The sequence below is a fragment of the Emys orbicularis genome, chromosome 5 (assembly GCF_028017835.1).
Source record: "Emys orbicularis isolate rEmyOrb1 chromosome 5, rEmyOrb1.hap1, whole genome shotgun sequence".
In the NCBI taxonomy this organism is placed as follows: Eukaryota; Metazoa; Chordata; order Testudines; family Emydidae; genus Emys; species Emys orbicularis.
In genome coordinates this window covers 46,634,881-46,659,437 of record NC_088687.1, presented here as the reverse complement: position 1 = coordinate 46,659,437, position 24,557 = coordinate 46,634,881, and the positions used below count along the sequence as shown (strand labels likewise).

The 24,557-nt window shown below is 42.6% G+C and overlaps 1 protein-coding gene across 1 annotated transcript in view; it reads right to left on the bottom strand.

The window, feature by feature from the left end:
* The window catches only part of INTU (inturned planar cell polarity protein), an 86,968-nt gene that overhangs the window by 46,142 nt on the left and 16,269 nt on the right, over positions 1 to 24,557 (bottom strand). Inside the window, exons 3-4 of the mRNA XM_065405534.1 lie at positions 19,124 to 19,209; positions 1,941 to 2,144 (exon numbers count right to left, since the gene is read on the bottom strand). Of these exons, the coding sequence (XP_065261606.1) occupies positions 1,941 to 2,144; positions 19,124 to 19,209 (290 nt within the window). The remainder of the gene's footprint in view (positions 1 to 1,940; positions 2,145 to 19,123; positions 19,210 to 24,557) is intronic.

Sequence of the window (24,557 nt, the reverse complement as noted above, 5' to 3'; positions counted from 1 at the left end):
TTCTCTCACCTGCTACCCTGGGAGTTTGGAAAGCTCCTGCTCTATATAGTGCCCAGAGTGAGGGGAAATGGGCTCCTGGGATCAAGTGCTGAGTCCAGGGGCAATTTAGGGTAGGGAGCCTGGTTGCCGCCCCATGTGATGCTCCTAAAGCAGCCCTGGAGTCATGTTGGGTCCAGGGCAGATAGTTGAGCTGGGCTGGGCTTCTATCTCTCCCTACCTGCTACAGCTGTTCTGATAATTCCCAGTCATTTCTCGTACAGTGTGTGCTGCTTCTGCTTTGTCAACGGAATGAACCCAACCTTAGAATGTTCGTGTGTTCAGTTATACTTGCACTCTGAAAACATTTTCCTGACAAACATAAGTGAGAGAAAGGAAATAGCAATTCTCAACAGTTTCCTATCTCAGCAAAAACGGAATGGAATTTCATAGGACAAAGAAAGGGCATGTCTGGAACATGAGGGTGTTGTTCGTGCCTAATATCAATGGCCTGCTGCAAACAATGGAAATGTTAATGTTTTTCAAAGAAAAGGTCCCATGAATCCTTTATAATGGAAAGTGTTAAACAACTTCAATATAGGGTTTGCTACCAGCTTCTCCCATAAAAACAATTCTGATGAGTTAGGATGCTTTGTACTTGTGCTTTACATTTATAAAGTGATGTTCAAAGCAGCATGATAAGAATATGGCAGGTAATTATTAAAACCTGAAGATATTCCTTCTCACTTTATTTCTAAGGACCTATGGTAATGTACTTTATCGAGGGACCTTCAGCAGTGCTGCAGTGTTTCAAAATGCAATTAAAGATTGTATGCTGGACTCCTAACTTTTTCCTGGAATTTCAGGCCTGATTTCTATAATAGACATAATAACTTTGCAGACACTTTGACCATAAGATGGAATCACTTAGAAAAGTATTAGTAAACATGAGGTACCTTTATTTAAAGTCACAACAATTGACATTATAATTAGACTCAGCAGAATCTGATTTTTAATTTTTTGCAATTTAGACTAATATTAATTTGTATTTTTAACTTTTTATTTTTTAACTATTTTAATTTTTAGTTGTAGGAAATTAAGCTGAGGTAGGGTAGAGGTTAGGGCAGCACTGACAGTGGGTGTGCCGCGGGCGTGCAGGAGGCTCTCTCGGCAAAGCAGAGACCCCTAGCCAGAGCTGCAAGGAGGAGGAAGAGCCCGCACTTGGGGAGGCCACCTCGTTACTAAACAGTTCCTGCACAGGACAGACCCATTCAGCAGTGGGTCTGTCCAGGCACCAGCGCAGCAAGCGCGTGCCTGGGGCTGCAAGCCGTGGGGGGCAGCCTGCCGGTCGCCATGAGGCCGGCAGTCAGGCGGCTTTCGGCGGCATGCCTGCAGGAGGTCCGCCAGTCCCGTGGTTTCGGCGGCAATTTGGCGGCAGGTACGCCGAAGCCGCAGCACTGGCAGACCTCCCGCAGTCATGCCGCCGAATCTGCGTGACCGCGGGCATGCCGCCGAAAGCCACCTGACTGCCGTGCTTGGGGCAGCAAAAACCATAGAGATGCCCCTGAGTGAGGTGGCCTCCCCTGCAACTGGGAGCTTGTCCTCCTCCTCTTCGCAGGCCTGGCCAGGGGTCTGCTGCTCTGCCCCACCAGAACTGCAGCCTTCTCAGCACCCACATGGATCCAGCATCTTTGTCTCTATGGCTGCGCCCTCTGTGGTTCCACTGTCACGGCCCAGCTCACTCACTCCCGTGACACCACGGTTGCAGAGGGCTTTCTGCACTGCTACAGGGCTGGTGACACTACATCCCTGCAGGTGCAAGGTGTAGGGGGAGGCTGCACTGACTGTTATTGATGGATTTTTTTCATCGATTTCAGTGTGTCACCTGAAATCAACATTTACTGACATCTAGTGATTTAAATTGAATCCTGCCTGTCTTTTGCTTCATTTGGTTGATCACATACCTCATCCTTAGATGTTTCAGAGTCCAATTTAAGCGTGAGGTACATAACAATATGAGGCATGCCTTGGATAGCCAGCTGAAGGTCCATATTATCTTCTCCCCATAGAAACTTGACGAGATTGTTCATAGCGGACTGTGCCTGTTTATACCTTTGTTGAGATGTTCCTTCATGCTCAAAGACTGAAGTTTCAAATGTAAGTTTCACCTATTAAAATAATTACATATATTATAAAAATGAGGCTGTACTTAAAGTCATGTTCAATGTCAAATAAATAAAAATATATTTTGGCTTTAAGAAGAGCTGTAATCTCGTCTATTCTTTTTTATGGTAGAGAGAGTTCTCTATAAAGAAATTTTTAAACACATATAAAAGACATAAGCATTGAAAAATCCCTGTGGTTTGAAGAAAGCCACTTATAAATTCAACGTTATATAACCACGTATTACCAATGACAAAGCCAGCTATTAAATGTTTTATCAACCATGTGAACTAGGCATGTGGCCTGATATGTTTTCATACTTGTTTTTTATGGTTTTGAAAACAGAAAAATACACTTCCTGCTCTGGATTTATTTGAACACACAATCTAGCACCACCATTTTGAAACATTATTACATAACTTGTTTCAAAATGGCATCATTTATACATTTACATGTTCTTAAGGTTCTTTTTCAAAAGTATTTTCTTAACATTTTAAACTCATCAGTTTAGAAAGGTATATTAGTGCAATGTAACCTGTGACGTTGTGCAGTCTATATGGTTTTATAAAAACTTGATAATAAGTCAATATAATGTAACTGGGATAGTTTTAGAGAAAATATGGTAATAAGCGAATATAACGTAACTGGGATATGCTTCATGCAAAAGGTCTCTTGTAAGGTATCATTACAAAGCTTATAATCTACTGAGTATGATCATCTGATTTGTATAAATGTATCACTCTTGTATCTAAAACTAGAAATATAAAATGTAACTCTGAGGGCCTATTGTAATTATGTAAAGTGTGGGCCATTAATGATGGTTTGGAATCTTGATGACTCCCATTAACCAGGACCATTGTCTGCAGATGGTTGTGTTTACCTGTTAGTCTTCCTGTATATGTGTGTGCTGGCAAGTGGGCAATGAAGTCTTGCAGTGACATGTGATCATGTCACCTGAACTGGAATCCATCTTTAACCTGGTGCTTTTCCAGTGAGGGGGGGTGGAAACCCAGAGGGACAAAGGGTTCCCGCCTTATGCAAAAGATATATAAAGGGGTGGAACAGAACAAAGGGCAGAGAGGAGCCATCATGAAGAATCCCCTAGCTACCACCTGAGCTGGAACAAGAGCTGTACCAGGGGAAAGAATTGTGCCCAGGCCTGGAAGGTGTCCAGTCTGAGAAAAACTTACTGAAGCATCTCTGAGGGTGAGATTATCTGTATTTAGCTTGATTAGACATAGATTTGCGCATTTTATTTTATTTTGCTTGGTGACTTACTTTGTTCTGTCTGTTACTACTTGGAACCACTTAAATCCTACTGTCTGTATTTAATAAAATCACTTTTTATTTAGTAATTTACTCAGAGTATGTATTAATACCTGGGGGAGCAAACAACTGTGCATATCTCTCTATCAGTGTTATAGAGGGCGAACAATTTATGAGTTTGCCCTGCATAAGCTTTATGCAGGGTAAAACGGATTTATCTGGGTTTAGATCCCATTGGGAGTTGGGCATCTGAGTGCTAAAGACAAGCACACATCTGTGAGCTGTTTTCAGGTAAACTTGCAGCTTTGGGACAAGTGATTCAGACCCTGGGTCTGTGTCTGGAGCCAGATGGGAGTGTCTGGCTCAGCAAGACAGGGTGCTGGAGTCCTGAGCTGGCAGGGAAAACAGAAGCAGGGGTAGTCTTTGCACATTAGGTGGCAGCTCCCAAGGGGGTTTTTGTGATCCAACCCGTCACATAACCTACCTAAGTTGGACCACAAACCACCAACAACCTTTTAGTACATTTTTAGAACTCAGTGGCCGTTGAATTCTTCACCACAAACTAACTTGCCAGTATATTTTCATTGTCCCTTGCCATATCAATTTTTTTTTAAAAAATTAAGCAGGAAAAGAAGAGCTGTGCTGATTTATGATTGGATGTTAACAACTGTCTTATATACCATCAGGGCCGGTGCAAGGAAGTTTTGCGCCCGAGGCGAAACTTCCACCTTGCGGACCCCCCCACCCTGCGGCAGCTCCCCGCCCGCCCTCCACCCTGAGGCGCTCCCCCCGCCCTGCCCTAAGGGCCCCCCCCGCGGCAGCTCCACCCCCCGGGGAGCCATGCGGCAGCTCTCCACCCCAGCTCACCTCTGCTCCGCCTCCTCCCCGAGCACGCCGCCGCCACTCTAATTCTCCTCTCCTCCCAGGCTTGCGGTGCCAAACAGCTGATTGGCGCCACAAGCCTGGGAGGCAGGAGAAGTGGAGCAGCGATGGCGTGCTCGGGGAGGGGGCGTAGCAGAGGTGAGCTGGGGTGGGAAGCCCTGCGGCAGCTCCTCCCCCCCCCGCCCTGAGGCACCCCCGCGGCAGCTCCTCACCCCCCCCGGCCTGGGGAGCCGTGCTGCGGCTCCCCACCCCAGCTCACCTCTGCTCCGCCTCCTTCCTGAGCACGCTGCCCCCGCTCTAATTCTTCTCCCCTCCCAGGCTTGCGGCGCCAAACAGCTGATTGGCGCTACAAGCCTGGGAGGCGGGAGAAGTGGAGTGGCGATCGCGTGCTCGGGGAGGGGGCGTAGGAACGCTGTAAAAAAAAAAATTGGGGGCACCGCTTTTTGGCGCCCCCAAATCTTGGCGCCCTAGGCAACCGCCTAGTTTGCCTAAATGGTAGCACCGGCCCTGTATACCATCAGTAGAAAGCACAAACATTTGTTGTGTTACCTGCTGTCCCAATTCTTCTAACAAGCAAAGCACTATCGAACTTGCTCTCGAGAGTGTGACTCTCATTTATAAAAAGACGATGATTAAATCCATTTTACAAAAAATTGTACAGTTGACAACTATTTTATATTACTTTCTTTAAAAAATAAATATAATTTTTAGCTTTGGATATATACATTGGAATTTTAAACAACATAAAATCCAAGTATAAGTTTGGTTTGGAACTGGATTCTTCATTTTTCAAAATGTGTTTTTAAATCTGCATTTTATGTACAGTAGGCTTATGAAAGTAATTTTAATTATTTTAAAAAATATTAAATTAATTAATAAAATTCTTACTTTTAATGAAAACTGCCATTAAGTATGGGAGAGGGAAAACAAAGGAATTTTTATTTCTTGTCTGAGCCTAAAATTGTACCTCTCAGAAAAGGGAAACAAAAGGTTTTACCTTCTTGGATGAAAGCTTGTTTGCCCATTTGGAAAGTAACTTCAAAATATCTGATCAGACGAAAGTTCCAAAGGCAGTATACTACATGCTAAAATGCTGTCTCCATTTAAAGCCAATGGGAGCTTGGTCATTGACTTTACTGGAACCTTATTCTGTCCAGTGAACTAGAGTAACTGATGTGAGAAAAAACGCTCATGCTTCCCCAATAGCAATTAAGCTTAAGAAGCCTGAACAAAAGGAAGTAGTGTGTGTGAAAAAAATATATATTTCAAAGAAAATCTAGCAAGTGATATGGACAGTATACAATATTCATGCTTGTCAAAAAAGAGCAGGAAAAAAGAAAAAGAAAAATAAGACTACCATGTACTGCAACCATTTCTACATCTGACCCTCCACTTTCCCATCCCAGCTTACTCCCTTCCCACTGATGGCCTTGAGCTTCTCCTCTCCCATTCCTGCCACTGCCAACCTCTTCCTCTTCCCCCTTGCCCTTTCTCCTCTTTTGAGCAGCACTGCATCCAACTCTTCTTCCCTCTCCCCCTCCACGTTCCTCCCCATCACTCTTCCTTTCTCTCTGATTTCAACTCATGGCTCTCCCTCTTCCTCTCATCACAATCTCCCATCGATATCTTCAGTGGCGTCAAACTTCCATTTTGATGACCCACCCATCCTTTAGCCACCTATCTTCTCACCCTCCCCTCCTCATTTGACCTACAGCCTTGGTTCAACTCACCCACTCACCAAATGGATATTCACTTGACATGATCTTCATCAAGCACTGCTTTCATCTCTGATCCATCACTGAGTTCCCCCTCTCTGACCATCATCTGGTCTCTTTCAGCATCACTCATCTGCCCCCTCCCTCTCACAGACCCTTCAGTGACTTCTAGGACAGGAATGGTGATGACTTCTCTTCTGCTCTCTGTCTCTCTTCCCTTTCTCCCATTGATATCGTTGTTGATTCTCTCCACGCTTAACTATCCTTCACCTTTGCCTCTTTTGCCCTCTATTCTGTCACTGCCACCCACAACTCTGGCTCACCTCCAATACCTGCTTCCTTCACTCCTGCTAAGTGTGTCTGTTGGAAAACCTGTGCCCATGCTGACAACCTTCACAACATATATGTTCTCTCCTCCTTCAGTTCTGGCATTTTCCTAGCCAAGGGATACTCCCACACTACCTATCCTCTCTCAAACACTGAGATGTTGACTCTCGCCTCCACTCTGCCAGCGATGCCAGCCTCCATCAACCATTTGGTATATTTTCAAATAACATTGTGATTTTTCCTATGCTGCCCCTCATACATGTGAGCTCCCCATAAACATCCACAAAACCACCTCATTGTCTTCCTTCAAATCTCCCATTTAAAACTCCCCTTTGCTGTGACGTCTACAAAAAACTTGATAACAGAGATGCAGCTGATGTGCTATGACCGCTGTCTATCATGCTCTCATTGTTTCTTTGGACTCCCCCATTTGTCTGTGTCTACCTCATCTCTTATCATACATGGAATGTACATTCTTTGGGGCATGGACAATTTTTTTGTTCAGCATCTAGCACAATGGGGCCCTCATTCATAACCGGAGGTTCCTAGATGCTACAAGTAATACAAAAACAACATGGAGTCTAGGGACAGGACAAAATGATGCCACAAAGTTGGTGGTTGTGCATGTCTTCCTATCCTTCCATATGGGAAAGGGGAAAATCCTATAAGACAATCTTGTATCTTCCACTCTTGGCCATTCCCTTTTCCAGCTTCAGTAGAGTTTCTGGTTCAAGAAGACACAGCTGACATGAAAAAAGCATATTAAGAAAAGGATAATCTGAATACCAAGAAAGCCAAATATCCAAAAAGATGGTTTTTATTATGTGCAGAGATGGCAGTGTCGCCTATTTAAAGTTGCCTGACACCTCCCTGTTATAAAACCCTGTTTTCAGTAGCTTATAACTTGCCAAACTAACTGTTCAGGCTGAAATTTTCCATGCCAGGTGTCTGCCTCTGACTGAATATTTTTGGAAAGTTTCAACTAAAATGGTTCAATGATTTCCAAGAATGCAGTTAGGGAAAAATATGTTGTTTTGCCCACTTTAAAAATTCTTACAACCATTTCATTGAGAAACTCTAGAATCTCTATTCTGTTGGAGCAGGAACTATGCCTTTTGCTTTCCTCATGAAAAGCCAAATTTAGCCAAGTTATAAGACCCTGAAAATCACAGTTTGCACAAAGTAGAAGTTTATTAGACGCTGGCAACATTCTCCAAAGACTCCATCTGTACTGAGCATGCACCACCCCAAGGATACATGCATTGAGTAGAACGTTCCCTATAATTGCTCCGCCCAGCTGCCAGGGGCTACTGTGGTGCTGGGCAGCGGAATTGAGGGAGACAATCTTTTTTTGTGCTCTCAATGCTCTTGCTGCTTGCGTCCAAGCAGCATGGAGGAGGAGGAGGATGAAGACCTCTTACTCAAATGCAGAGGGGTGAGGTGCAGAAACGGGGATAGGAGCACAAGCCAGACAGAGCAGGTTAATGGGAGCAAAGGGGGCAGGGAGAGAAGGATTCATAATCACACCACCACCACTCCACTCCAGAACTGAACTTAGGATTCCTAAGACTTAGGAAATATAAATTCATCCATCTTATTCAGTGAGCACCATTCATCCTGTGCACTGAATGAGGCAAGAGTCCTGTGGAAAAATAGTATGTGATCAATTACAGCCTGTATCAAAATACACAAGGGGACCACATTAAAGTTGCACAGGCAACCTGCATTCTGGCCTTTCCTACCTTTTGAGCGCTTGACTTTACAACCTAAATAATACTTTTTCCACATAGTTTATTTGTATGTAATATCTACATATGGTGATAATCACTTACTTTGAAATCATTTATATATACAGTACTCTAAGCAGCTGGTAGTACCATGCATCCAAAATTCTGCATCATCAATTCTATATACCAGTTACAGGGACAAGTTCACTGCTGGTGTACACAGGTGTGTTGTATTCTTTTGTGAGAACATGGCTGTAAGCCTCAGGGTCATGGCTAAATTCTGACATTCTGTCTACTTAAGATTTCTCTGTCATTTCAAATATTTAAAGATATTCTTCACTCTCTCCTGAGTGGAGGAAAGCTGTCACCTTTACCTTAGAAGTGGTTACCTTTCAGTGATACATGACATGATCTCTAGCAGTGGTGAAATGACTGGTTGACCCCATCTCCACAAGCACAACTTCAAACTGGCCCTCCTCTACACAAGCTGGAAGTGACTTTCTTCCCATGTCTTGAGCCACCTTTTGTCATCCACAATTGCCCCTTTTACCTTCAATCATTTGCTTCCCTATCATCCTGTCATCTGGGAATGGGGAGCAAACTAGAAGTTTAGCTGCTCCCAACTCTGGGCTTTAAGGCTAGAGGTAGTCCACAAGCAGACCTGGAACATGTGGGACTACAACATCAGTGCTGTGGGTTACAGGCAGCTCAGGGAATCATCCATTTAAAAAAAGGTCATTTTAATGGACACCCATTAAAAAACAAAAACAAAACACTTTTCCTTACTTCCCCCACTTAAAATAAATCAGGGTGAAGGAAGCCCAAAGTCCATATATATATATTCTGTAAAGATTGCCAAGTGCTTTGGGATCTTTGGCTGAAAGACAATCCAGAAATGTCAGTTACATTCACTTAACTGAATGTTTTCAAAGTATTTGGTTAAAATAGATCCTGGAGAAAATCAGAGATTTTTTTCTTATTGTTACCCTTATGACTAGGGTATGGTAGCCTGTGTGTCTTGCAATAATTTCATGGGACATAAAGAAACACAGTCAGCCAAGCTAAATTAAATTAAGTAAATCACTGTATTTACTTAAGCCTGTTCTAATATAGGGTCTGGTTTTCTTTTCTAAACAGTGGTAAAAGAAAATGAATCTTGGGTCCAGACTCATCAATATTCTTATGAGCAAAGCTAAGCAGAAGTGGGTCAACACTAGCAGTGATCTGTGTCAAATTAAGTAGCAGCTGGTTTGGTTACAGTGAGTTAAAATGTAGGTCCTGTATGGAACTAACAGTGTAAATATTCGGGATTCTCTCAGATCTTTCTGAGGCTGGGGTATTCTGTAGTCTCTAGATCATGTTCAAAGACTGCTGTAAAACCTTCAGATATTCAGTGAAAGTCTGGTTTGTTAAAATAAGGATATTTTTGTTTAGCTTTTTATTTACTTCTGTATCTCTCTACCTATTGTATTATTTGCATTGTGGTAGCACCCAAACGCCTCAGAATCAGGGCATGATTGTGCTAGGTGCTGTGGAAGCAGACAGGTAGATGTGGTCCTTGCCTTGAAAAAATACAGTCTGATGTAGCAACTGTTTGTGGTGCTGGGTGGGCCTTTGTGGTGCTGGGTGGGCATATTTTACAAATATGCTAAACTGGGCATTATCTATCCAAAAATTGATATTTGTTAAGATAAGCACAATCCTAGAAGTACTGCTCGTGGGCAAGATAAACTATATTCACATTCACTGGGGCTAAGAGAAGTTAGAGAATTTTTTTCTGAAAAGGCAGATAGCAAAAAGTTATGTATATTTTTTGTATGTATAAGTTATGTATACTCACAAAAGAGCTGTGACAACTTATTATGGAAATAACTGACTTAGAACATTACAGTTTGTCTTATGCAGCTGCAACCTTCTTATATCCAATGTCTTTTGCAACGCTTAGCGAATGATAATACACTAACCACTCAGTTTGTGAACAAGCAATCTTTCTTACTAAAGCTTGCAAGCAACAAAACTTCTGTTTCTGCTGCACCATGAACAGAATGTTTTCAATTGCAAAAAAACAGAACTATATATTAAAATTCTCCAACAGTCTATTTAGGTAATCACTCTTCTGGCTTGACTTAAGCTGGTTCAGTTACTGGGGAATAATTGCACTTTAATAAAAGGTTTTGGAAAACCAACATGAGAAACAGTTATACATTTCAAGCAATCACTATCTGTTTGACAGATTTACTGACAATGGAAATGTTAAGGCTGCATTAACATTAACTACTATAAAAAAGTTTACATGGGATGTTTGAGCAACAATATATATGCTCTAATTTAACAAGGATACAGTTAATTAAGCAACATTGTCTGCTTTTCACATTCAGTAAACAATAGTAGCTACAGCAACTACCTATTTTGTCAAAGGCAGGATGCGACAGGATTCTTCTACAGTGGAGTTCTGCCAATACTTGACCACAACTTCACTAGTTTAGTCAAGCTCCATGGTGTCAAATATCTTGGAAACCTTCCTAAACTGACACACTAGCACTTAGACTTACTGCAACTGCAGATGTACAACCTACAAACACTAGCACCAACTTTGCTGTAAATGGCAGTGTGGTCATCTGAGCGTAATGACCTAGAAATCAAAAATTCTAGTTGCTGTTCACCTTCTGAATGGTAAACATATCTTTACTATTATTACTTATTTTTGTATACCATTAGAAGAAAACAGTCAGGTTCCCAATACACTAGACAAGTTTATTGTATAGGAAATGTTTATCTGTAGGAGTAGGAGTTGGATTAAATCTTGAACTATTTGATCAGCATTAAGAATAGTGTACACACACAGGGACATTCTGTGATGAGAAAAAAGTTTCGTTTTTAATTTCCATCTCTCATCTCACATTATAAATCTGTACAATGTCCCTGGTGAGGTAGATTTAACAAAGTAACTTGAAATATTTAATTATCTGGAACATGGGTAGCATGAAAATTAACAATTTCTAAGATAAACTAATTGTTTTAATAGTATATACATTTGTATCTGCTCAGTGGCTCCTAGAAATATGGTCAATTTCAACAGTCTCAGAAGTAATGTATACTGCTTGTTATTTTGGGTAAGGCTATCTTTGTCAAAACAGCATGCAGGGGTTCATCACACATTAGAGAATTACGGTGTGCACATGTAACTGGGGTGCTATTCACTGCTGTAAACCCTAACTAGCTATAGTGTGCAAGACAAGAGTTATAGTTTACAATTTGAACATAAACACTAATGTTAACGTTAAAAAATTAACCTTAAAATGAAAAAAATAAGCCTTGCAATATTGTTGTTAGAAAGGTTTACAAAAATAAATAAATACAGATCAATGCATCCAGTGTACAGCATTAAAAGGGAAATGCAAACTACACTGTGACAATAGCACTTCAGCACAATATTACATTCTAAGTACAAGAAACTGATTCAGCTTCCTGAAGAAAAGTTACTACTACAATTCTGTAAACGGTTTCCTTTTTAAAAGTTGCTCAGTGAACAATTACCAAGTTCAACCCCCTCTTATTTTTAAGTGCCTACTCTGAAAGCTGTGAGACCACAGCAAAATTTTGTTAGCTGTGGATAAAAGCTTCTGAAGGTATGTCTACCTTGCAAAAAACAAACAAACAAAAACCCCACAGCAGTGAGTGTCAGAGACTGGGTCTACAGACTTGGGCTCGTGCTACAGAGCTAAAAACAGCCATGTAGATGTTCCAGCTCAGGCTGGTGCTCGGGCTCTGAAGCCTAGGGAAGCGGGTGGGCCAACTTTCCAATTGCACAAAACTGAACACCCTTGCCCCATCCCCTTCCCCGCCTCTTCCCTGAGGCCCCACCCTACTCCGCCCCTTCTCCAAGGCTCCGCCTCCCTCGCACTCCTTCCCCCCTCCCTCCATCACTCACTCTCCCCCACCCTCACTCACTTTCACCAGGATGGGGCAGGGAGTTGGGGTGCGGGAGGGGGTGAGGGCTCCGGCTGTGGGTGCAGGCTGTGGGGTGGGGCTGGGGATGAGGGGTTCAGAATGCAGAAGGGGGCTCAGGGCTGCGGCAGGGATTGGGGTGTGGGAGGGGGTGTGGGCTCTGGCTGGGGGTGTGGGCTCTGAGGTGGGGCTGGATGAGGGGATTGGGGTGTGGGAGAGGTGCGGGGTGCAGGCTCAGGGAGGGAGTTAGTTTGCAGGAGAGGGTTCCGACATGGGGCAGGGTGTTGGGGTGTGGGCTTCAGGGGACGCTTACCTCAGGCAGCTCCCAGAAGCAACCGGTATGTCCGGCTCCTAGGCGGAGGGGCGGCCAGGGGGATCTGCATGTTGCCCACGCCTGCAGGTGCCACCCCCATGGTTCCCAAACAATGGGAGCTGCGGAGCCAGTATTCAGGACAGGGGCACCCCTATGTCTAGGACCCAGACATGCCAGCTGCTTCTGGGAGCCAGGGCAGGTAGGGAGCCTGCCTTAGCCCTCCTGCGCCACCAACTGGACTTTTAGCATCTTGGTCAGCAGTGCTGACCGAAGCCGCCAGGATCCCTTTTCGACCAGGCGCTCCAGTCAAAAACCGGACGCCTGGCAACCATAGTGGGCTTCAGGGCCTGAGCTCCAGCCTGAGCCAGAAATCTATATGGCTATTTTTAATGCTGCAGTGTGAGCCCCACAAGCCCAAGTCTGTAGCCCTAGGCTCTGAGACTCTGCTGCGGTTTTTTGTTTTGCAGTGTACATAAGAACATAAGAATGGCCATACTGGGTCAGACAAAAGGTCCATCCAGCCCAATATCCTGTCTGCCAACAGTGGCCAATGCCAAGTGCCCCAGAGGGAGTGAACCTAACAGGTAATGATCAAGTGATCTCTCTCCTGCCATCCATCTCCACCCTCTGACAAACAGAGGCTAGGGACACCATTCCTTACCCATCCTGGCTAATAGCCATTAATGGACTTAACCTCCATGAATTTATCTAGTTCTCTTTTAAACCCTGTTATAGTCCTAGCCTTCACAACCTCCTCAGGCAAGGAGTTCCACAGGTTGACTGTGCGCTGTGTGAAGAACTTCCTTTTATTTGTTTTAAACCTGCTGCCCATTAATTTCATTTGGTGGCCCCTAGTTCTTATATTATGGGAACTAGTAAATAACTTTTTCTTATTCACTTTCTCCACACCACTCATGATTTTATAGACCTCTATCATATCCCCGTCTCCTCTTTTTCAAGCTGAAATGTCCTAGTCTCTTTAATCTCTCCTCATATGGGACCCGTTCCAAACCCCTAATCATTTTAGTTGCCCTTCTCTGAACCTTTTCTAATGCCAGTATATCTTTTTTGAGATAAGGAGACCACATCTGTACACAGTATTCAAGATGTGGGCGTACCATGGATTTATATAAGGGCAATAAGATATTCTCCGTCTTATTCTCTATCCCTTTTTTAATGATTCCTAACATCCTGTTTGCTTTTTTGACTGCCACTGCACACTGCATGGACGTCTTCAGAGAACTATCCACGATGACTCCAATATCTCTTTCCTGATTAGTTGTAGCTAAATTAGCCCCCATCATATTGTATGTAGAGTTGGGGTTATTTTTTCCCAATCTTTACATTTATCCACATTAAATTTCATTTGCCATTTTGTTGCCCAATCACTTAGTTTTGTGAAATCTTTTTGAAGTTCTTCACAGTCTGCTTTGGTCTTAACTATCTTGAGCAGTTTAGTATCATCTGCAAACTTTGCCACCTCACTGTTTACCCCCTTATCCAGATCATTTATGAATAAGTTGAATAGGATTGGTCCTAGGACTGACCCTTGGGGAACACCATTAGTTACCCTTCTCCATTCTGAAAATTTACCATTTATTCCTACCCTTTGATCCATCCCTGTCCTTTAACCAGTTCTCAATCCATGAAAGGATCTTCCCTCTTATCCCATGACAACTTAATTTACATAAGAGCCTTTGGTGAGGGACCTTGTCAAAGGTTTTCTGGAAATCTAGTGTAGACATATCCTTAGCCTCAAACATAAGGCCAGATTATCTGTGCTTTGTACCACACCACCAGCACCATAGTCGGGCCTAAAACTAGCATAAGCAGCCCAAGGAAGTTTACCCAGTACAAAGGTAATCCCTGATGACATAGAGCTGATATAAGGGCTCTCACACCACCTTCTCTCCCTGTTGCTGGTATAGTAGGGGAAAGGGGGCATGGCTGGAGTGCCCCTAAATCATGCTGATCCTTAGTTGTAGTTTCAGCCCCTTAGGTGGCATCTGCAGAGAACATAAAGTAATCCTCAGAAAACTCTAATTCAGTACAAAGGGGATGGCACTGGGATCATGGAAATGCATATGTGAACTTTAAGCCACCTTTTTACCATTCCTGAATGTGCTGGTCAATCACACTCCAGAAACTGGCCCCAAGTCTGTATGAAGCCACTCACTTAACCACTGATTTAAAAATAGAGATACAGAGCACATGGAATCAAATGTTTATATAGAGATTTTCCAGCAGCAAAACAGAGCGCCATAAGGGAATAGAAATAAACCATAATAGACCACATATGTAACATTACAGTATGTAAGCAAACTACAGAAATTTAACAGATACATAATAAATAACATTGGTACAGGAAAGGAATATCAGCAAAGTCTGAGAGGTTTTCCAGAGCTCTCACTGCCTCAATCTTGTCTAACTATTTACAGATACAGTAACTTTTATTCTACTCAAACCTTAACTTCACTGAGTAAAGGAAGATGCTTTCAAATCGGTCGTTACGAACTCTTTTTTCAGTGGAAGCAGAATGTATCTGCTTATTAGAGGAAAACAGACCCAGATTGGGAAAGATATAATTGAACTGTTATGTCTATATATCTCCATTGCAGGCAGCATAGAGGCTGTATGTCAGAGGTCAAAAAGTCTACTTGCTGTTTTCCCAGTAGCAGAATCTATAAACTTGTTATCTTGACTCCAGGATCCTTGTTCAGCTAGAAGAGCAAGTATGGGGGGGAAAGGATGACATCCCCCATCTTAATCAGGGGCAATATCTTTAATATACATTTTAAACAAAAAGTTGTTGGATTTGTCATATGTGCCTTCTGGGAGTCCAAGATCTCAATTTGATTTAGCAGAGATCTCAACAGCGTACCATCTAAATGCTCTTATGGTTAACAGGCAAGTTGTTTTTCCCTGGATGTGACTTTGTGGCCATCATTTATATTGACAAAAATTATTTTAAATTATCTATCTAGATACTTACATGATTCCCATTACCACAATAAAGAGCATCTTGCCAAGACAACCTATAATTCAAAAATCCTCTTACACTCACTCTTCATCATATATATCCCCAATGTGGATTACAAACTAACAAACTCCCCATTATTCACCCACCACTTCTGACCAACCGTGTACTTGTCCATTATTATTAGCAAGACAGTGATATTTTGCCTCATACCTAACATCTACAGACCAGACATTCAACTTTCCCCATCTCAACTAGCCAGTATGATCAAGGCACCGCAACATTTCATATATTATCCTCTATTTACAGAGATCATAGTGTTCAAAGTTGCAATTTTCACAGCAACTATTGTGACGTTGTGCAGTCTACATGGTTTTATAAAAACATAATAATAAGTGAATATAATGTAACTGGGATAGTTTTATAAAAAATTTGATAATAAGTAACTATAATGCAAATGGGATATGCTTTGTGCAAAAGGTCTCTTGTAAGGTATCATTACAAAGCTCATAATCTACTGAGTGTGATCATCCTATTTGTAGAAATGTACCACTCTTGTATCTAAAACTAGAAATATAAAATGTAACTCTGAGGGCCTATTGTAATTATGTAAAGTGTGGGCCATTAATGATGGTTTGGAATCTTGATGACTCCCATTGTCTGCAGATGGCTGTTTACCTGTGAGTCTCCCTGTATATGTGTGTGCTGGCAAGTGAGTAATGAAGTCTTGCAGTGACATGTGATCATGTCACCTGAACTGGAATCCATCTTTAACCTGGTGCTTTTCCAGTGAGGGGAGGGGGTGGAAACTCAGAGGGACAAAGGGTTCCCGCCTTATGCAAAAGATATATAAAGGGGTGGAAGAGAACTGAGAGGGAGAGAGAGGAGCCATCATGGAGAATCCCCTAGATAACACCTAAGCTGGAACAGAAGCTGTACCAGGGGAAAGAATTGTGCCCAGGCCTGGAAGGTGTCCAGTCTGAGAAAAACTTACTGAAGCATCTCTGAGGGTGAGATTATCTGTATTTAGTTTGATTAGGCATAGATTTGCGCATTTTATTTTATTTTGCTTGTGACTTACTTTGTTCTGTCTGTTACTACTTTGAACCACTTAAATCCTACTGTCTGTATTTAATAAAATCACTTTTTATTTAGTAATTTACTCAGAGTATGTATTAATACCTGGGGGAGCAAACAACTGTGCATATCTCTCTATCAGTGTTATAGAGGGCGAACAATTTATGAGTTTGCCCTGCATAAGCTTTATGCAGGGTAAAACGGATTTATCTGGGTTTAAACCCCATTGGGAGTTGGGCATTTGAGTGCTAAAGACAAGCACACTCCTGTGAGCTGGTTTTCAGGTAAACTTGCAGCTTTGGGACAAGTGATTCAGACCCTGAGTCTTTGTTAGAGCAGACAGGAGTGTCTGGCTCAGCGAGACGGGGTGCTGGAGTCCTGAGCTGGCAGGGAAAACAGAAGCAGGGGTAGTCTTTGCACATTGGGTGGCAGCTCCCAAGGGGGTTTCTGTGATCCAACCCGTCACAGTGGCGTAGTCGAGCAGGATCTGTGCACAGCTGATTGCTTTGAGATACTGGTAGTGATTTTAAGTGAGTTTTAAGTGTGGTGGCTGGAGAACAGACAAAGTGGTTACTGGTTTGTTATTTTCTGTTTGCTTATTTCGGGAAAGGGAAGTAGGGACAGAAAAGGAAGCAAAATAAGTAAGAATGAAGATCAAAAGAAGCTAAAACTACACAAGTTGCAAATTGCCCAGAAAGACTGAACAATGGGCGCTGGGAATGTCTCAGTTAACTAAGAAGCCCCTGAGCTGAGTACATCTCAGTTTCAGTGAACTGCAGATGGGTGTGGCCCAACCTCTGTCTGTGCTGAAGCTGACTGGAGTGTCTAACCTAGCAAGACAGGAGAGGAGGGGTGCCTGTTCTGGCAGGAGGGTGTTCTCTGTGGTATCCCAGCTCATCGAGTGGTGGTCTCAAGGGAAGACAAATGGAAACTGATGTACAATTTGCCTGGGAAAAGGCTGACCTGGAAAAAGAAAAGGCTGCCCACCAACCTGGACTTAAGAGACAAAGCAATTAAGACCCAGAAGCATGACCTGGCTGTAATGGAGTGGAAGAGGTGCACAGAGACATGTATCCTGGAGCTGGAAGTTGGGGTCCTGGTGACTGCTGCGGTGGGAACAAACCCCAAGGACTCTAGCTGGAAGCAAACCCAACCTGAGTGAAAGGGGGGGGATTTTGCTGGCCAGCGAAAGGTCCCTCATAGCTGGTAGCTGTGAGCCTACAGCTGGGTCAGGGTCTCTTTCCCTTTTGGGGGACACAGGAGTGTCTGCCCCATAGGGGAGCCCAAAAACGAATTTTAGGTATACTGCCTCCACCATGGTCAGTGTCCAAGTCTCTGGCAGTAAGTTCAGGAGGAGGGTGTGACGTTGTGCAGTCTACATGGTTTTATAAAAACATAATAATAAGTGAATATAATGTAACTGGGATAGTTTTATAAAAAATTTGATAATAAGTAACTATAATGCAAATGGGATATGCTTTGTGCAAAAGGTCTCTTGTAAGGTATCATTACAAAGCTCATAATCTACTGAGTGTGATCATCCTATTTGTAGAAATGTACCACTCTTGTATCTAAAACTAGAAATATAAAATGTAACTCTGAGGGCCTATTGTAATTATGTAAAGTGTGGGCCATTAATGATGGTTTGGAATCTTGATGACTCCCATTGTCTGCAGATGGCTGTTTACCTGTGAGTCTCCCTGTATATGTGTGTGCTGGCAAGTGAGTAATGAAGTCTTGCAGTGACATGTGATCATGTCACCTGAACTGGAATCCATCTTTAACCTGGTGCTTTTCCAGTGAGGGGAGGGGGTGGAAACTCAGAGGGACAAAGGGTTCCCGCCTTATGCAAAAGATATATAAAGGGGTGGAAGAGAACTGAGAGGGAGAGAGAGGAGCCATCATGGAGAATCCCCTAGATAACACCTAAGCTGGAACAGAAGCTGTACCAGGGGAAAGAATTGTGCCCAGGCCTGGAAGGTGTCCAGTCTGAGAAAAACTTACTGAAGCATCTCTGAGGGTGAGATTATCTGTATTTAGTTTGATTAGGCATAGATTTGCGCATTTTATTTTATTTTGCTTGTGACTTACTTTGTTCTGTCTGTTACTACTTTGAACCACTTAAATCCTACTGTCTGTATTTAATAAAATCACTTTTTATTTAGTAATTTACTCAGAGTATGTATTAATACCTGGGGGAGCAAACAACTGTGCATATCTCTCTATCAGTGTTATAGAGGGCGAACAATTTATGAGTTTGCCCTGCATAAGCTTTATGCAGGGTAAAACGGATTTATCTGGGTTTAAACCCCATTGGGAGTTGGGCATTTGAGTGCTAAAGACAAGCACACTCCTGTGAGCTGGTTTTCAGGTAAACTTGCAGCTTTGGGACAAGTGATTCAGACCCTGAGTCTTTGTTAGAGCAGACAGGAGTGTCTGGCTCAGCGAGACGGGGTGCTGGAGTCCTGAGCTGGCAGGGAAAACAGAAGCAGGGGTAGTCTTTGCACATTGGGTGGCAGCTCCCAAGGGGGTTTCTGTGATCCAACCCGTCTACTTTCCCCATCTCAACTAGCCAGTATGATCAAGGCACCGCAACATTTCATATATTATCCTCTATTTACAGAGATCATAGTGTTCAAAGTTGCAATTTTCACAGCAACTATAACTTGGCTCTTTGCATACACGTAATATTTATTGGGCAGTGGTAAATATATAAAAAACACAGTATACATTTCTATTAAAAGTACTATACCTGCATCGGGCCTGGAATGCAAGACAAAACCCTTTCTATATTCTCAGCATTCACATCAACATCATTTACAGCAACAAGGGCATCTCCTGGAGACAAAAAACAAACAAAAAAAAGGAACAAATAAATACAGGGTGTATGCAAACACCATACAAAAGTCAACAGTATGTTCTCTTCAAATTTAAAATATCATCCAGTACTCTCAGATGATTTTCCTTAAATATAAGTAGGCTGCTATTAAATACATCATTTACACAAGAGAAAAGCCAAAGATTAATAGCCTGATCCTCTAAGCCTTTACTACTAAGCTAGGGTTTACTACTGCATATTGATGTCACTTTTCAAAGACAACATTCGAAGTTCTTTCTCTTTATCCAGGCTTATATCATTGCATGTCTTTTGATGTCTTATCATGGATGTCCCATAATTTCTTCAAATCAAACATGTCCAAAACTGAACTTTTTCCTGACCCATCTCTGTTCATCTTTAGCTCCCTCTCCACTGACAAATGAACGCTACTCCTCTCTGCTATCCTCTTAATCATGCAAGCCTGCAACCTCAGAATCATCTTGGACTCCTACCTCTTCTTATATCCAGGCTCTTGCCAAATTGTGAGGCTGCTTCTACAAGATAATCAAAATTCACTTCTGTATCCCTACTACCAAAACTGTAGCCAATCACCTCATTATCTGCTCCTCCTGTCCAGTTTGCTGCCTCTCCACTCTATTCAATATGCTGCAACTAAAGGTATCTTTCTTGCTGCTGCTTCAGTCATATTATGCCCACCTCATTTCAGTCCCTTCATTTGCTTTTAGTCTCATTCCACCTCAAGGTTTAACGCATCATTCTTTTTTTCAAGGCCCTGCATAATGCTGTCTTATCTACCTCACTTATTTCTTACTACACTCCCCATCATGCACTAATCTACTAACTCCTCCTACCTAACCACATGCTTTGTTTCTTCCCACTTGTGACTTGCCTATTCCCACTCCACTCCCCACTCCTGGAACAGCCAAATACACCCTCAAGTTCCTAGTAAAGACTCTTTTTATTATCCTTTAGTCTATATGCCACAACATCTTTTCGCTCTCTCCCCACATCCTCCTTTCAGAGGATTCTTTCTGTTAACGGAAAGTAAATTAGAATTACAAGTTCAGCTCCCAAAAAGGTTTTTGTTTTTTAAAAAGGAAGAAGTTGGAAAGAACAAAAACACCCACACTAGACAACTTTTCCAAATTAGTTGTATCAGTGTGTGCTGCCTGCCTGGAGCCAAGACATTATGGATAGGCTGCAGCGGCTCGTTTGTCCCTCTGACCACTACTCCAGGCTGCTCATCCATATGGGCATTGATGATATTGCCAGGTATGACCCTGAGCAGATCAGCAGTGACTACAGAGATTTGGGAGCAAGGGTGAAGGAGTCAGGGGCACAAATTGTGCTCTCATCCATCCTCCCATTGAGGATAAGGGCCCAGGCAGGAACATCCGCCTTCTGGAGATGAATGCCTGGCTGTGCTGATAGCGTCAACAGGAGGGCTTTGGCTTTCTCGATCATGAGATGGTGTTCCAGGAAGAAGGACTGTTGGGAAGAGATGGGGCCCACCTGACCAAGAAGGGGAAGAGCATCTTTGGGCACTGACTTGCCACCCTAGTGAGGAAGGCTTTAAACTAGGTTCAAAGGGGGGGGCAGGTGACAAAAGCCTACAGGTAAGCATAAAATAACAGAGGGCAAGGTGGGGTGAAGGGAAGACATGGAAATTTACAATAGGGACATAGGAGCAACAAGAAGATAATCAGTGGGAGAATCTGCTCAATGTCTAGATGCAACTGCAAGGAGTATGGGGAATAAACAGGAAGAATTGGAAGTATTAGTACATAAGCTAAATTATGAATTGGTGAGATAAGTTGCATGACTGGAATATTGGTATAGAGGATATAGCTTGTTCAGGAGGGACAGGCAGGGTAGAAAGGGAGGAGGTGTTGAATTATACATCAAGAATATATACACTTGTTCTGAGGTCCAGAAGAAGGTGTGAGGCAGACCAGATGAGAGTCTCTGGATAAAGAAAAAAGGGGTAAAAATAGGGTTAATGTCATGGTAGGGGTCTACTATAGACCACCAAATCAGGAAGAAGAGGTGGACGAGGCATTTCTAAAACAAATAACAGAAATATCCAAAACACAAGACTGGGTAGTAATGGGGGACTTTAACTATCCAGATACATATTGGAAAAGTAATACAGAAAAACACAAAATTTCCAGAAAGTTCTTGGAATGTATTGGGGACAATTTTTTGTTTCAGAAAGAGGAGGAAGTAACAAGGGGGACAGCTATTTTAGACTTGATTGTGTCTAACAGGGAGGAACTGGTAGCAAATATGAAGGTGGAAGGCAAGTTGGGTGAAAGTGATCATGAAATGATAGATTTTGTGATTCAAAGGAAAGGAGGGAGAGAGCAGCAAAATAAGGATAATGGACTTTGAAAAAGCAGACTTTAACAGACCCATAGAACTGGTACGTAAGGTCCCATGGGAAGAAAATCTAAGGGAAAATTTTCAGGAGAGCTGGTAGTTTCCAAAGAGACAATATTAAAGGCACAACTGTAAACTATCCTAAAGTGAAGGAAAGATTGGAAGACTAGTAAGAGGCCAATATGGCTCCATCAGGAGTGCTTTTAATTACCTGAAAATCAAAAAGGAATCCTACAAAAAGCGGAAACATGAACTATTTGCTATGGAGGAGTACCAAAGAATAGCATAAGCATGTAGGAGAACATCAGAAAGGCTAACAAAATGAGTTAAACTTACAATGGGACATAAAAGGCAATAAGAAGAGGTTCTTTAAATAAATTAGGAGCAAGAAAAAAAATGAAGGAAAGAATAGGTCATTTACTAAGCATGGAAGGAGAGCTAATAACTGATGACATCACAAAGGCTGAGATGTTTAATACTTATTTTACTTCAAACGTCTCTAAAAAGATTAATGGCGACTAGATACTCAACAGAGTTATTAACAACAAGCGGGAAGCAGTGCAAGCCGAAATAGAGGAGAACAAGTTAAAGGATATTTACATAAAAGTTAAATGTATTAAAATCAGCAGGGTCTGATGAAATTCATCCTAAAATACTTAGGCCTGGTCTACACTAGGTGGTGGTGGTGGGGGGGGTGCGTGTGCTAAGTCGGTCTAAGTTACGCAACTTCAGCTACGAAAATAGCGTAGCTGAAATCGACGTACTTAGAGCTACTTACCATGGTGTCTTCACTGCGGTAGGTCGACTGCTGACGCTCCTCCGTCGACTCCACCTACGTTTCTCGCTCCAGTGGGCTAGAAATTAGATGGGCAGGTGGTACTGCCACCCACTTCCTCCTCTGTTTCTTGCTTAGGCACCTAACTCCAGAAGAGGGTTCACAACTGAGGCCTGATCTACACTGGGGGAGGGGGGTGGGGTGTTGATGTAAGATACGCAACTTCAGCTACGGGAATAGCGTAGCTGAAGTCGACGTATCTTATTTCGACTTACCTCCCGTCCTCACGGCGCGGGATCGATGGCCGCGGCTCCCCCATCGACTCCGCCACTTGCCCTGGAGGAGTTCCGGAGTCGATGGGAGCGCGTTCGGGGATCTAGACGAGACGCGATATATCGATCCCCGATAGATCGATCGCTACCCGCCGATCCGGCGGGTAGTCTGGACGTACCCTGAGAATTCTAAGCAGAGATAAGTGCCTAATTTCCTTTGAGGAGCAAGTTGTAGGCCACACCTCCCTTCCGGGCATTTCCTAATGGCTAGTTTAGGGCTTGTCTGTATAAACACTTAGTTCATGGCAAGCTGGAATGTAAATCTACCCCCCTGCACAATAGGTGTCTCTGTGGACCATGCTGCTGCACACTAAAAGTTCCTTAGTGTGGTTTAATCTACTGCTATTTCAAAATGGGCTAGATCAAAGCACACTAGGGACCTTTCAGCATATGAACTCTGCTGTTGTGAGGACACAGTGTGGGGCAGGGTAAAATGGAGTGCATTAACACCTTGGTTTGCCACAAAGCGTTTGTATATACAAGCCCTTAGGCAGCTCCCCACTCAGCTTGCTGGCTTTTGTGGATCCCATCCTTAGATGCCCCTCTCTCCACATGCATTGTATAGGGAGTGTAAGCTTGTAACTTGGGGCTGTGAATTGCACTGGGTGGCATGACCTCTAAAAGTTAGGCATTGCAACACCTAATTCTCTTTGCAGATTTAGTCCCTTGTCTAACCACTTCTATAATAGAGGCTACTGAACTGCACCGAGTAATTCCAGCACTGAACCCTATAACTTGTGGCTGAAATAGATTTCTTTGGGGAAGATATGCTTGATTTAAAATTATCTTCTCTATTTAAAGTCTTCAAGTGATGGGGAATCCTCTACAAGCTGTTCCACTGGCTAATTATCCTCCCTTAAAAATCTGTGCTTTATTTTCAGTTTGAATTTTTCAGGCTACAGTTTTGATAACACTTTCTTTCTACAGACAGGAAAAATAGCTCAATTAGTTGATCATTTGCATGGTTGTCTATGCTTTCCGTCTATAGAAAATGAAGGCAAGCTATGATGAAAAAATGAGTTTCTCATTTAAATTTTCAAAGTGATTAGTTGCATGGCCATTCTTATTTCTTGTGGGAATGAGTTGAAAATCCTAAATTCTGCACTTAATAATCAAGTTGAAAAGCAAGAGAAATTTCCTTGTGACTTATATAGACCTCTATGATATACAAAGACTCTCTCAAAAAAGTTCAAACAAACCACCTGCAAAAATGAACTGCTGCCAAGCCAAAGTCAATGGAGAGAGCATGTCTATTATTGACCAGAATTGTTAATGTCTTTCTTTGAGTAAGTTGAGTAAGTTGCCTAGCAAGAGGTAATTAGATCTTCTTTACAGAGAAGAAGAACTGGTTTACAAATCGGCCAGTTTTAAACTAAGCATTTTCTTCTGAGCACATTTGAGGCAGATAAGCTCATGCTTAATAGGTCAAATCTTCTCATTAGCATTCTCAATTTTTTAAAGCATTCTGTCTTTAATCTTCCCTTTTATTTATTTTATTGAGAAGAAAAGAGTAAATCAATGTCAAACAGTGACAACTTCTTCTTTTGAGGTTCTTTATCAGTAAACAAACTCTGTGATTCTCTAGAGTACCTGCATTCTTTATTTTTTGGGAGGAGCTGGGCAAATTTTCATCTCAAGAGCTTTCTCGGTTTCTAATAGGGTTCAGTCTTCACAACCCTGCTGGGGACATGCAAACTGTCTAGGGAGATTGTGAGATGTTTTGAGCTAGGCAACTCCTCAAGATACTAATGATATTCAACTTTACTTCTCCTTTCCACATAACCCAGATTCTGCTCTCTCATTAGCTAACAGAGATAGCAGTTCTCCCATGATGCTGGGTTCATCTCAGTCCAAAGAAGGC